Below are 14,326 nucleotides of genomic sequence, written 5' to 3'. Positions count from 1 at the left end.
CTTACAGTCAGAATCCTTTGCCACAACATTTTCTGAAATTTCTGATGGATCACTTGCTCCAATGGCATTAACAGCCCTAACTCTCAGGATATACTCCTTATCAGGGATAATGCCTTCTTCTGCTTTATATTTCAATTCCTTTACTGGGCGAGAATTAATTCTCATCCACTTCTCTGTTCCTGCTTCACAAATTTCAATATGATAGCCAATAATAGGGCTACCACCATTTTTATCTGGTGGTTTCCATTCAATAGAAATGTGATCTCTGTTTGCATCTGTCACGTGTAGTTCAAGAGGAGGAGATGGAGGACCTAGGCACAAACAATATCATATTCAATATTATATGCTATTTGTTTTCTAAAGGGAATTCACATTATTACATTTTTAATTTCAGTTTCTACTCACTAGTTGGATCTTCAATTGTAAGCATATCAGTTGGTTCACTTGGATGCCCACAGCCAGCTTCATTTTCAGCACGGACTTGGAATTGTACTTCAGTGCCCTCAATTACATCAGTGACTCTATAATTGCATTCTGGTCCTGCAGTCTTGCCAGCTTTAACCCAGCGAGTTCCTAATTTCTCTTTCTTTTCAATTACATACCTATGTAAACATTCAGTATCATGCATTAGTAAATATATATAGTAACATTATAAAAGAACATCCACTGTGATGGTAAGAAAGTGCACTAAATAAAAAAAAGGACTAAAATGACCTCTGTATTGGTCGTCCACCGTCATTTTTGGGAGCCTCCCATTTCAGTTCAACATGTCTCTTGGTTACATCAACGACTGTAAGAGCATAAGGTGGTCCAGGGGTTGCTGGAGAGAAATCAAAATATATATGTGAGATAAAAAGAATCCAAAGAAGCAAATAATTATACACTGGGACTAGAGACATAACAATATCCACAAAAGAACTTACTGAAGGTATCTTTAGCAAGTACTGAGTCTTCCAGTTCACAGTATTCACTCTGTCCAACTGCGTTTTCTGCAGCAACCCGAAATACATACAGTGAACCTTCTGAAAGAGGTGTAACTGTGGACTTGGTGTCTTTTACTGTTGTGTCAACAGTCTGCCAGCCCTTTCGTCTTACATCTCTTTTTTCCACAATATAGTTTGTAATTGGAGAGCCACCATCCTTTTCTGGTAGTGTCCATTTAAGATCAGCAGCATTCTTTGTGATATTAACAACTTCAAGCCAACGTGGAGGTGAAGGAGGATCTGTGGGGAAGAAAACAATTCTCATATTTAAAAACTCATGACTTTTGGTATTGATTGTGATCATTTAAATTTGCTAAGTAACACATGTGGTGTATAAGTTGAATGTAACTTACTCAATCTCTCCTTGCACAGCACAGGATCACTGGGTTCACTAGGTTCACTTTCACCAGCTTTATTAACAGCTTTAATGCGGAATGAGTATTCTTGTTTTTCCATAAGCCCTTTGAGGAAGTATTCAGTCATAGGAATGCCTTCAGCCACTCTAACCCAGTCCTCTGTTCCACTCTTCAGCAACTCAACAACATAAGACTCAATCTTTGCCCCTCCATCATGTTCTGGTTTATTCCAATTTAAGAAAGCTGAAGTCTTCCTGACATCTTTAACATTAGGCTTTCCAGGAGGCCATGGTGGGTCTATAAATTAATTTACATTAAAAATATTGGTCAATTCTTAGGTAAACACAATATGGTCAATTCTGTGAGGCCTTGCAGCACAGATGGTGCCTTGCACACAGCCAGCAGATATTGGAAAATTGCAGGTGATGTTTTCTGATATTTGCTGGCTGTATGCAAGATCCTACTGGTGGTGCAGGGTCGAGCAAAATTTACCCTAATATATAAACTGTTACGAAATTTCATTTGATAAGACAATTGTACACATACCGATAGGATCCTTTGCCAGGATTGGGTCTGTTTCGTTACTAGGATTGCCAGTACCAGCTAGATTCTCTGCCAGAACACGGAACTTGTACTTCTTCTTTGGAGTAAGTCCTTTCACTCTGTTGGTTGCAAAACATGTATGTGCACATATTCATTATTATGCAATGCATCTTTCTAATTTTTTTGTGTCTGTAGTGACCATGACAGGATCATTTTTGTACTTGCTGATTGATTAACTGTTCGTAGCTATCAGCAATCACATCGCCCCACAATCCTCATAAGAACATAAGAAATAGGAGCAGGAGTAGGCCAATCGGCCCCTCGAGCCTGCTCCGCCATTCAATAAGATCATGGCTGATCTGATCCTAACCGCCAATCCACTATCACAGAACCATCTCCTGAATCTAACAGAATTAGACACACGAAATAGGAGCAGGATCAGGCTACACGGCCCCTGGGCCCGCTCCGCTATCCACAGGGCCATGACCGATCCGAACCTAGACTCATGTCCAAATTCCTGCCCGCTCCCTGTAACCCTTAATTCCCTTTACTTCTAGGAAACCACCTTGCTCCTGCAGCCACCACCCGGCCCCCGATGATCCTTGCACCCCCTGATGACCCTTGCACCCGGCCCCCGATGACCCTTGCACCCGGCCCCCAATGATCCTTGCACCCCCCCGATGATCCTTGCACCCGGCCCCCAATGACCCTTGCACCCGGCCCCCGATAGCCCTTGCACCTGGCCCCCGATGACCCTTGCACCCGGCCCCCGATGACCCTTGCACCCGGCCCCCGATGACCCTTGCACCCGGCCCCCAATGATCCTTGCACCCGGCCCCCGATGATCCTTGCACCCGGCACCCGGCCCCCGGTGATCCTTGCACCCCCCGATGATCCTTGCACCCCCCGATGTTCCTTGCACCCAGCCCCCGATGATCTTTGCACCCGGCCCCCGATGATCTTTGCACCCGGCCCTCGATGATCTTTGCACCCGGTCCCCGATGATCTTTGCACCCGGTCCCCGATGATCTTTGCACCCGGTCCCCGATGATCTTTGCACCCGGTCCCCGATGATCTTTGCACCCGGTCCCCGATGATCTTTGCACCTGGCCCCCGATGATCTTTGCACCCGGCCCCCGATAATCCTTGCACCCCATGATGACCCTTGCACCCGGCCTCCGATGACCCTTGCACCCGGCCCCCGATGATCCTTGCACCCCCTGATGACCCTTGCACCCGGCCCCCGATGACCCTTGCACCCAGCCCCCGATGACCCTTGCACCCGGCCCCCCATGATCCTTGCACCCGGCCCCGATGATCTTTGCACCCGGCCACCGACGACCCTTGCACCCGGCCCCCGATGACCCTTGCACCCGGCCCCCGATGATCCTTGCACCCCCTGATGATCCTTGCACCCCCCGATGATCCTTGCAACCCCCCGATGATCCTTGCAACCCCCCGATGTTCCTTGCACCCCCCCGATTCTTAGCAACACCCGTCCCCCCCGTGTTCCTCCAGCCAACACCAGCCCCCCCCCCGCAATCCCTCCCTCCCTGTTGTGTGCGGCCTAGTGCCACAGGCCTATCCGTCCATGGTAATGAGGCCCGGCTGTTAAGATTGGGCCCGGGTCCCTGGACTCCCCAGTTGTGCCACCCACTTCAAGGCTTGCATGCATCGTACCCACCCTGCCCTTTAAAATAAGGACCATAGATACATCAATGAGTGTGTATCAGAATGGCGAGAGAGAGTTTAAGAGTATGAAACAAACAAAAGACCATTACAGGAAGAGAGTGTTTTTTAACGTTTCGCCCATGAGGAATGCCAAGAGAGATCAACTAACTCTAAACAAATCATGATTAAGGATGTCAGAGTTATCTTGACTTATTGCTGAGCTTTTCAAAATTTGGTCATGTATAAATTATCATTGTCATAAATACCTGAAACTTGCGTCTTTGACAGGTATCTTGTTGCATCTAATCCATTTATCAGTGTCTGGATCAAATCTTTCAATAAAATATCCAATGATTGGGCTGCCACCATCTTCATCTGGTTCATACCATGTCAATGTCAGTGAATCCTTAGCAATGTCTGAACCTTGCAGACGTGTTGGAGGACCAGGTGGATCTAATATACAATCATATTTCCATGGTTTTTAAAAATCTAAATGGCATATTATGTACAAATTATGCAACAAATGTTACAATTATAATATACTAAATCATATTTTTCCTTACCAAAAGCATATTTAGCTATAATTGGAGCATGCTGAGATGGCTCTCCAATACCATACATGTTTTCAGCACTAACTCTGAATGTATATTCTTTCAATGCTGTAAGATTTGTTGCCTTGAATTTTGTTTCTTTGATAGTAGATGAGAGTTTGTTCCATATTTCACTAGTTCCAGCCTTACATTCCACGATATAATTTGTAATACGTGAACCACCGTCATCTCTAGGTGGATTCCATGTCAAGCTGCAGGTTTCATTTGTAATATCAGTGATATCAAATGCAGCTGGTGGTCCAGGTTTGTCTGTAAACAAAAGAAATGGTCAGCACTTGTTTGAGACAATTTATTTATCTCAATATTATATATAAGTTTATAAATAGCATTTTAATATTTGAACTACCTAGAATATTGACTTCAACAACAGCAGTGGCACGACCACTGGTGTTTACTGCTTCAATAATGTAGGTGCCAGTGTCACTCCTTGTGGTATCCAAGATTGTCACAGTGGAATGATTAGGTTTTGTGTCAATAGTTAGTCTGTTGTTAGGCTTCAGTAGGTATTCAGCTTTTGTCCAAGTAATTCTCGGATCAGGTTTGCCAGAGATAAAAGCTGGGAGCTCAACCTTTGTTCCAGCCCTCACAGTAATGCCAGCCAGCAGTTTAACATCAAGACGAATCTCTGGAACCTCTGTTGTAAACAAAGAAAATATGTTATTAATTTAGTCCAAAAGTTATGTATTTTAAAAGGAAATTATAGGTTAGATTCAGTAAAGCCATGCTCCCACTATGGAGCCTCACTCGACGGATTGTCGATACGAGAATCAGACGTGGAAAACTGCACGCCTGATTCGTGTCCTTTCCAAGTTCCCAATCACCAATATGAATGAATTGGGAAATTAGGAGTATCAGTAAGGCTCGGTGCTAGTTGCATAACCTCACTAAATTTATCAATATATCTCAGCTGTAACATTGTTAATTTCAGTAGGTTACTGAGTAACACAGTCAACTATTCTTCCTCACATAATATATTCTATTTTCTTCCAGAGTAATTGAACTAGCAACAGTGACAATATTTAATACAATGTGGATATTTGTGAGATAAATCTGTCTGCATTTATTAATAGGATTGAAATGTATTAATAAAGCTTGGGCTTAGTAAATGATGAGTTTTGGAAAAATGCTTTGATATTAGTTAGTAACAACGTACCTTTTGGATCGATTGCTTGTACATCATCTGTGGGTTTACTTGGTTTGCTGGCACCTTGTCTGTTCAAAGCTTTAACACGGTATGAATACCATTCCCCTTCTTTCAGGTCAGTCACTTCCATCCTGTTTAACATAATAACCAGTTTTAGCAATTCTTTTGTATTATTTCAAACATAGTAAATATTAGGAAATTAGATATATAAACTTACTTTAATTCATTAACTGGCTCTCCACATATCTCCCACTTTTCAGCAGTGCGTTGACACTTTTCTACTAAATATCCTTTAATTCTTGTGCCTCCATCATATTTTGGTGGTTCCCATGTAAGGAAGATTCCTTTGGCAGATGGATTCCTCCATTTGACATTTTCTGGTGGATCTGGAACAGCTGTAAAGTACAGAATTACAAATTAAAATCTTCAGTTCAAAAGTTTCATAAGAACTAATTAAACATACTTGAGCCTAATTTTCATCTTCAAGTCTAAGTCAGTTTATAACTGGTGCTAGTACGGCTTAAACAGTCAAATGGAGACAGCATTCAATTCTCTGAATAATGATTTACTGAAATTTGTAGAGATTGGAATGATTAAAGGGGCGAGTCACAATAAGGAAGATAAAGACCAGGATTGTCCTCACAGTGTCAGTGTTCTGGTGGGGTGTGATTTCCGTTCCATCCATCATCACCACCAGAACCCCGATCCAATTTCTTGAGTCAGGGTATGGCAGGCCCATGGCGGAATTTCCAATGCAGTAAGAGAGACCGTTAAAAGGGCAGAAGCACCTCGAGGATCAGAACATTGGCATCCTGGTAGGCCTCAGCAGAGACTGAGACCCACACAAGAAGGTAAATGGGGACCAAAATGGAAGGAGAGGAGTCTGCTAGAAGACCCTCTTCCTGCACTGAGGAACCTGTGGTTGTTGCTGGTACCTTCCCCATAGTGGTCCCGGAAAGTGACAGTAACCGAGGTGGACTGGAGGGAAATCAATGGGGGTCTCAGGTGCTTCCTTCTACCTCTATTTACATGGAAACAGGAAAGGAAAGGCCAGTAGCAGTCTTTACAAGGGCAATGGGGAGGTACATTCTGCGTGGGCAGTGAGGCAGCAGTAGGTCTCAACACTTGTACTTCCCGATTTTGAGTGGGATCACAAAGGAGAACCCTGGTCAAAAAAGCTGAAAGCTTTTACAGAGCCTCAAAAGAGTCTAAACTTGTTCGCAGCCTTTGCCAAGACTGAAGGAGCAGGGGACGAAAAAGTGGTAGGCAAATAAAGGGAAAGGGAGCCTCAGGTGCAATTTTGTGCCTGCAGGAAAGTGAAGGCACAGCCCAGCGCTCAATCCCTTGTTTGATGGTTGTTGAAGTCAAGGTGGCGCTACATGAGGTGCTCATGAAAAGGGTGGTCCGCTGTACCAATCCATGATACCATTTCAATAGATCTAAACTGCAGCATGCCTGCAAGGAGGTGCAGCCAAGTTTCAGCTGACCATTACTGTTCCTGCATGTGCCAGTACTATGCTGCAGGTGTCCTTGCAGCAGATGAAACAGCTCTGCATTTGCCGCTCTACTGACTTAATGCTGAGAATACAGGTACGCATGTCATTCCCAGGTATGGTGTCAGGGTCTGTAGAAATGATTGGTAGCCTCAGCATAGAGGATTTCTTTTGGGAAAACCTTTTGGTGCCTGTAATGGGAGTGAGAGCAAAAATACTGGCACAAACGTTCAAGTGCCAGATGAAAAAGAAACATAAGAAAAACTATAAGTAAGGCTCAGAAAAGGACAGAGTGCACTTTAAAGTCTGTGAGCCTTTTAAAAGTCCTCCCAACTGAAAGTCTGTCCTGAGTTAACCTTCCTGCCTGGTTTCCTGTGGACTTGGCATCCAGCACACCCATAGACCAGGAACGTGCCCTTCCTCTTCCCCTTTTAAATACTTAATGAATTGGGCACAGATGAAGCATACCAGCCACTAAAATTAGCTCTGTTCCCTTCTCTTTCCATCTACTTTTAGAAACAGTTTCTCTTCATAGGGATATACTTTTGAAACTACAAATAATTTTCTCAATATGCAAGATACAAATATTCAATAGATCTAATACTACTTAAAGATTCATTTGCTGTGTAAATACATTGAAACATAATAATATGAAGTATCATAACTTTCTTTTGAATGATTAATCAGTATAGCAAGATTAAGGGAGTGGTTGAGGAAACATATTCAGCTTAAATTAAATTAATAGCCGTTAGAGCTGATCTACAAAACTGCTTGCTAAAACATTTTAAGAAAGATCTTGGCTTGCAATGCTATTTGTGTCCTTATTCATTTACTATTATTATATATTTTAGCAGGTGAGTAAAAGAATGCTATGAAACATATTGAAAGGGGAACTGTGCTACATACATTTAAAGAGAAACAAAATAGATCTATTTGGCTTTATTTACAAAGGAAATATCCTAAGATTCAATATAAAGGATTAACAAAGCTAAATACTTACTTGCTGGTGCAGATACATTAACAGGTTCATCAATAAATGCAGGTTCGCCTGGGCCACATTTGTTACAGGCTGAAATTTTAAATAGGTAGTCTCTTCCTTGGAAGAGGTCAGGGACAGTAAATTCTAAGTCTTGCACTCCCTCAATAACCTAGAAAGCACAGAATATGACAATGCCTCAACTTTAATAAGCAAAAACACTTGTAAACACACTGCAGCCTCTTCCTTTAAACACAGCCAAATCCCAATTTTTTCCACCTTAGATAAACTATAATAGATTGAATAGCTACAGGTCTAGTACTGACCACTGGAGAGGCCACTGGTGAACAGCCACCAGAAGGGCTCCAGGCCAAAGATCTAGTGGGAGGCAGTAAAAGATAGGACATTCCTCTTCTGACCTCACGTGCCTTGCTGCCTGATCCCCTCAAACCCTTTAATTTGGGTGGGATCCCAAGCCAGCTTTTTCAGGCACTCTTCTGACACACGGAAAAGAAAGTGAGGCAGGTGGACTGGAAACACATCCTTCCACCTCATTTCCATGGCTAACCTGGTCCTGTGACGGCAGTAGGTATAGGCCCAGTGTTGCCTGTGTGAAGAACCCCTGAAAGCCCAAGACAAGTTTAAAGGGGCATAGACCTGACATATCTGCCCTCTTTTTCTCTCTGCAGTGCCAGGGAAATGAGTGTTCCAAAAGTGCTTTGAAGAGGATTTGAGAGGAGAAAGACAACATAAGGATTTAGAAATAAAACTGAAAATTCTGCTTAAGAATTCTAATACAAATGCTTAAATCTACACTGAAGACTTACTATGCAGAAAGGCACTGACATAGGATTGACCTCTATATTTAGTTGTATATAGTTGATATAACAATAATGGAGCTACGATTGACATCGGAATAGCTCTATACTTGTTTGTTTCCTTCAGTATCACAGTCTGTGAGCTGATAACTTACAAAATCATTTGAATTTTGAACCACTAGTTTGATAATTGTGGGTGTATATCAAATGTAAATTTGAGATTAGTATGGTTTAAGACTTACTTTGACCCAAGTCTTGCGGTTAACTTCACGCTTTTCAATTAGATATCCAGTCAATGGACTTCCGCCATCATTATCTGGTAGCTCCCACATCAAATGTACTGTATTTCTACCGATTTCTGACACTTTAATGTCTTTTGGTGCACTTGGGCGTGCTGAGAAGGTAAAACAATAAAGAATTAAATATTTAATCATTTTGGCCATGCCATAAACTATGTTCCTTGTTACTGACTCCTTCCACTACCCTAGCCATTCATTTAGGCTGTGCAAAACCATGGTATCTCATTTGACCAGGAGCTGAGCTTCAAACTGCGTTCCACTCTTACGTTACCAAGGTCACTTAATTCTACATCTTCAACATCACCTACCTCCATGTCTATCTTACCATTGTTGAAACCCTTAGCCATAGTGTTGTCAGCTCTAGATTCACTTTTTCCATTATCCTCTTTTTGTCACTTTGCCATCTCTCGTCCTCTATAAACTCTAACTTGTTCAAAACTTAGCCATTTCAGCACACCTGTCCAGCACTCAATTCTGCTCCTCCATCATCCACAGCCACGTTAACCTATATTGATTCCCTAACACATTGGGAGAGAAATTCAGTATCGCCCCGTTTGGGGCGCAATTATCGGTCGGGCGCAAGAGTTTATCGCCTCCGACTGCAAACTTGGCTTCTATCGCCCCTGGAGGTGATTGGAGCGCTAAATCAGGCGCTACACACCTCTCTTAAGGCGTTAACACTGAGGAGCGAGGTGCTAACTCAGAGCGCGGGCGCAGCGCAGGTGATGTCAGTTAGCGGTGGAACACACACACACTGGCGCTGGCCAGTTCTTAAAGGGGAGGGTCGATCTTGCTCTCCAGCCACACCCTGCTCATTGGAGCCTTGAATCTCTCTCTCTGTCAGAATGAGTGGTGCAAAAATGTCTACCACAGAAAAAGCCAGGAAGAGGCCGCCTTTAAATAGCGCCCCCCCAGCCCCTCACCGACTGGGAAACGTTCCAGTCTCCCTGTCGTTGCTTGCGCCAGACGGAAAGGAGGGGGGCGCCAATCAATATCCGGTCCGGGGCGCCAACAGGGCATTGCACGCTCGACTGACGTCACAATCTCCGGGCGCAGCAGATCGGGGCGGTAAACTTTTGCGCTGCCACAAAAACTCTAGTCAATTTCGCGAGTGGCGCAAACATCGCCACGCCCGGGCACTAGTTGCTTTGCGCCCCATTAGCGTGGGCACTAATGAGAGGCGCAAGCCAACTGAATTTTTCCCCCATTGAATTTAAAATAATTATCCCCTTTTTCAAATTCCTCCACAGCTTTGCACATCCTAACTCTGCAACTTCTTCCAGGCTTATAACCCTTTCCCCATCGTTCAGTCATCTGACTCTAGTCTTTTATGTCTCCCCTTCCCTTTAGTCTACTATTGCTTGGAGCACCTTCAGGTGGTTTGGCCCTACCCTCTGGAATGCCTTCCATAAATCTCTTCGACTCACCGCTTTTTCTGCCATCTTTAAAAACCTTCGCAAAACCCATCCCTTCAATTAAGTTTTCAGTTACTTCTCCTAACTTTCATGTTGAAGGCTCTGCATGTGTCTCTATAATGTATTTATTTTCTTCCTCCTCTGTAGTGTCTTGGGAGGTTTTCAATGTTAAAGATGATACATAAATGCAAGCGATTGTAGAATCATCTTGAAAGGATTAAATAAAAATGTTTTCTGAAAATATTCAGATACTTACCAATTACATTGACATTGATTTCTCCTGTGACAGATGACACTGTATTTTCCAGTGTCAGTTGATATAGTCCCTTATCAGGACGTTCACTTGGAGAAATGACCAGCTGTGTATATGCAACAGTTGTTTCCATCTTCACACGATCATTGCTTTCAAGAGGTTTTTCGTCAACAGCCCATTTTACCGTAGGTATAGGGTAGCCAGAGATAGGAATGCGAATCTTAAGCGGCTCTGGAACAATGACCTCAAGACCATCTTTGAATGCTCTCAAATCAAAGGAAGGAGCCACTAAAAGAGAAAGTGTAATTAGACTTGAAAGGTTATACAAATTATAGTAGTTAAAAAAAAACTCAATTTCACAGCCTTTGATATATTTTTGTTCAGAATAGAACATCCATTACCGTGGGGATCATCAGCTGTTAGTGGGCCAAGAGCATCAGCTGGATCTGATACACCTGCTGCATTTTCAGCAGATACCCTATAATAATATTTCACTCCTTTTTTCAGACCAGTAACCTGTAGTGACAAAAATTAAAACCATATGAGAATATTAAAAAAAAATAACAATACTAATATTCTTAGCACATTTTCCCCAGTCAGCAGCAAGTACGAGGTCACAAATGTTATAGACTCAAAACAAAATTTATCCATCACCATTTACTTTAAAAACCTAAACTTGATTCTGCTCAAATTACTGCACCATGTCCACACTCCCATCCTCTCCTCTAAAGTTCTCAATTTTTTTTTATTCGCTTATGGGATGTGGGCATCGTTGGCAAGGCCAACATTTATTACCCATCCCTAGTTGCCCTTGAGAAGGTGGTGGTGAGCTGCCTTCTTGAACCGCTGCAATCCGTGTGGTGAAGGTACTCCCACAGTGCTGTTAGGGAGGGAGTTCCAGGATTTTGACCCAGCGACAATGAAGGATCGGCGATATACTTCTAAGTCAGGATGGTGTGTGACTTGGAGGGGAACTTGGAGGTGGTGGTGTTCCCATGTGCCTGCTGCCCTTGTCCTTCTAGGTCGAAGAGGTCGCGGGTTTGGGAGATGCTGCCGAAGAAGCCTTGGTGAGTTGCTGCAGTGCATCTTGTAGATGGTACACACTGCAGCCACAGTACACCAGTGGTGGAGGGAGTGAATGTTTAAGGTGGTGGATGGGGTGCCAATCAAGCGGGCTGCTTTGTCCTGGATGGTGTCGAGCTTCTTGAGTGTTGTTGCAGCTGCACTCATCCAGGAAAGTGGAGAGTATTCCATCACACTCCTTACTTGTGCCTTGTAGATGGTGGAAAGACTTTGGGGAATCAGGAGGTGAGCAGCTGAAGATGGTTGGGCCCAGGACACTGCCCTGAGGAACTCCTGCAGCGATGTCCTGGGGCTGTGATGATTGGCCTTCAATCACCACAACCATCGTCCTTTGTGCTAGGTATGACTCCAGCCAGTGGAGCATTTTCCCCCTGATTTCCATTGACTTCAGTTTTACTAGGGTTCCTTGATGCCAAAGTTGGTCAAATGCTGCCTTGATGTCAAGGGCAGTCACTCTCTCCCCACCTCTGGAATTCAGCTCCTTTGTCCATGTTTGGACCAAGGCTGTAATGAGGTCGGGAGCTGAGTGGTCTTGACGGAACCCAAACTGGGCATCAGTGAGCAGGTTATTGGTGAGTAAGTGCCGCTTGATAGCACTGTCGATGACACCTTCCATCACCCTGCTGATGATTGAGAGTAGACTGATGGGGCGTTAATTGGCTGGGTTGGATTTGTCCAGCTTTTTGTGGACAGGACATACCTGGGCAGTTTTCCACATTGTCGGATAGATGCCAGTGTTGTAGCTGTATTGGAACAGCTTGTCTAGAGGCGCAGCTAGTTCTGGAGCACAAGTCTTCAGTACGATAGCCGGAATGTTGTTGGGGCCCATAGCCTTTGCTGTATCCAGTGCGCTCAGCCGTTTCTTGATATCAGGTGGAGTGAATCGAATTGGCTGAAGACTGGCTTCTGTGATGGTGGCGACCTCGGGAGTAGGCCGATATGGATCATCCACTCAGCACTTCTGGCTGAAGATGGTTGCAAATGCTTCAGCCTTGTCTTTTCCACTCACGTGCTGGGCTCCACCATCATTGAGGATGGGGATATTCATGTAGCCTCCTCCTCCCTTTAGTTGTTTAATGGTCCACCGCCATTCACAACTGGATGTGGCAGGACTGCAGAGCTTGGATCTGATCTGTTGATTGTGGGATCGCTTAGCCCTGTTTATAGCATGCTGCTTCCGCTTTTTAGCATGCTGTGTTGCAGCTTCCCCAGGTTGGCACCTCAATTTTAGGTACGCCTGGTGCTGCTCCCGGCATGCTCTTCTACACTACTTATTGAACCAGTGTTGGTCCCCTGACTTGCTGGTAATGGTAGAGTGAGGGATATGCCGGGCCATGAGGTTACAGATTGTGGTGGAATACAATTCTGCTGCTACTAATGGCCCACAAAGCCTCATGGATGCCCAGTTTTGAGCTGCTAGATCTGTTCTGAATCTATCCCATTTAGCACAGTGGTAGTGCCACACAACACGATGGAGGGTGTCCTCAGTGTGAAGATTGGACTTCGTCTTCACAATGACTGTGCAGTGGTCACTGCTACCAATACTGTCATGGACAGATGCATCTGCGACACGTAGATTGGTGAGGACGATGTCAAGTAGGTTTTTCCCTCGTGTTGGTTCTCTCACCACCTGTCCAGACTGGCAGTTATGTCCTTCAGGACTCGGCCAGCTCGGTCAGTAGTGGTGCTACCGAGCCACTCTTGGTGATGGACATTGAAGTCCCCCACCCAGAGTACATTCTGTGCCCTTGCTATTCTCAGTGCTTCTTCCAAGTGGTGTTCAACATGGAGGAGGACTGATTCATCAGCTCAGGGAGGGCGATAGGTGGTAATCAGCAGGAGGTTTCCTTGCCCATGCTTGACCTGAAGCCATGAGACTTCATGGGGTCCGGAGTCAATGTTGAGGACTCCCAGGGCCACTCCTTCCCGATTGTATACCAGTGTGCCGCTACCCCTGGTGGGTCTGTCCTGCCGGTGGGACAGGACATACCCAAAGATGGTGATGGAGGAGTTTGGGACATTAATATCCAACTCTGTGCCCATTCTCCAACCACTCCCTGTTGGAGTCTGCAGTCTGATTTCCATCTTGTCTACTTACCATCCTCTATCACTATTAAAATCCTCGTGAATACTTTTGACACCTCAAGCTTTCATAGGAACAGGAGTAGGCCATTCAGCCTCTCGAGCCTGTTCCGCCATTCAATGAGATCATGGATGATCTGTGATCTAACTCCATATACCCACATTTGGCCCATATCCCTTAATAACTTTGGTTAACAAAAAGCTATCAATCTCTGATTTAAAATTAATAATTGATCTAGCATCAATTGCTGTTTATGGAAGAGAGTTCCAAATTTCTACCTCCTTTCTTTCCTCTAATGCTTTCTTCACCAGTACCCTGAAGTCCATGCTAGACAAAATTCAACTCATTCAAAATTCTGTGACCTACATCCTAGCCTACACAAAGTCCTGCAAACTCACCATTCCTATTTTCGCAGAACTCCTGTTCCGGAACAAACTGATTTCAAAATCCTAACCTCATCTTCAAATACCGCCTTGATCTCACTGCTCCTATATCTGGGAACCTGCTACCCCTACTTGGTCTGGCCTACATGTGACTCCAGTCCTACACTACCATGGTCGATTCTTAGCAACAACAACCAGGGATGGGCAAAAAATAA

At 44.3% G+C, this 14,326-nt stretch overlaps 1 protein-coding gene across 50 annotated transcripts in view; it reads right to left on the bottom strand.

The window, feature by feature from the left end:
• LOC147120302 (titin-like) overlaps positions 1 to 14,326 on the bottom strand; it is a 359,546-nt gene that overhangs the window by 93,725 nt on the left and 251,495 nt on the right. For all 50 annotated transcript variants that reach the window (XM_085986008.1, XM_085986052.1, XM_085986054.1 and 47 more), the window contains 15 exons: positions 10,964 to 11,078; positions 10,566 to 10,850; positions 8,838 to 8,989; positions 7,802 to 7,949; positions 5,526 to 5,703; positions 5,318 to 5,439; positions 4,511 to 4,798; positions 4,117 to 4,413; positions 3,820 to 4,006; positions 1,886 to 2,001; positions 1,337 to 1,636; positions 924 to 1,223; positions 715 to 820; positions 406 to 602; positions 6 to 311 (listed from right to left, as the gene is read on the bottom strand). In XM_085986008.1, coding sequence (XP_085842134.1) covers positions 6 to 311; positions 406 to 602; positions 715 to 820; positions 924 to 1,223; positions 1,337 to 1,636; positions 1,886 to 2,001; positions 3,820 to 4,006; positions 4,117 to 4,413; positions 4,511 to 4,798; positions 5,318 to 5,439; positions 5,526 to 5,703; positions 7,802 to 7,949; positions 8,838 to 8,989; positions 10,566 to 10,850; positions 10,964 to 11,078 — 3,097 coding nt within the window. The remainder of the gene's footprint in view (positions 1 to 5; positions 312 to 405; positions 603 to 714; positions 821 to 923; positions 1,224 to 1,336; positions 1,637 to 1,885; positions 2,002 to 3,819; positions 4,007 to 4,116; positions 4,414 to 4,510; positions 4,799 to 5,317; positions 5,440 to 5,525; positions 5,704 to 7,801; positions 7,950 to 8,837; positions 8,990 to 10,565; positions 10,851 to 10,963; positions 11,079 to 14,326) is intronic.

The sequence above is a fragment of the Somniosus microcephalus genome, chromosome 4 (assembly GCF_052327205.1).
Source record: "Somniosus microcephalus isolate GS21.2 chromosome 4, FLI_Smic_1.0, whole genome shotgun sequence".
NCBI classification, from domain to species: Eukaryota; Metazoa; Chordata; class Chondrichthyes; order Squaliformes; family Somniosidae; genus Somniosus; species Somniosus microcephalus.
Note: the sequence above shows the minus strand (reverse complement) of the source record. Positions and strands in the feature narration are given on the sequence as shown.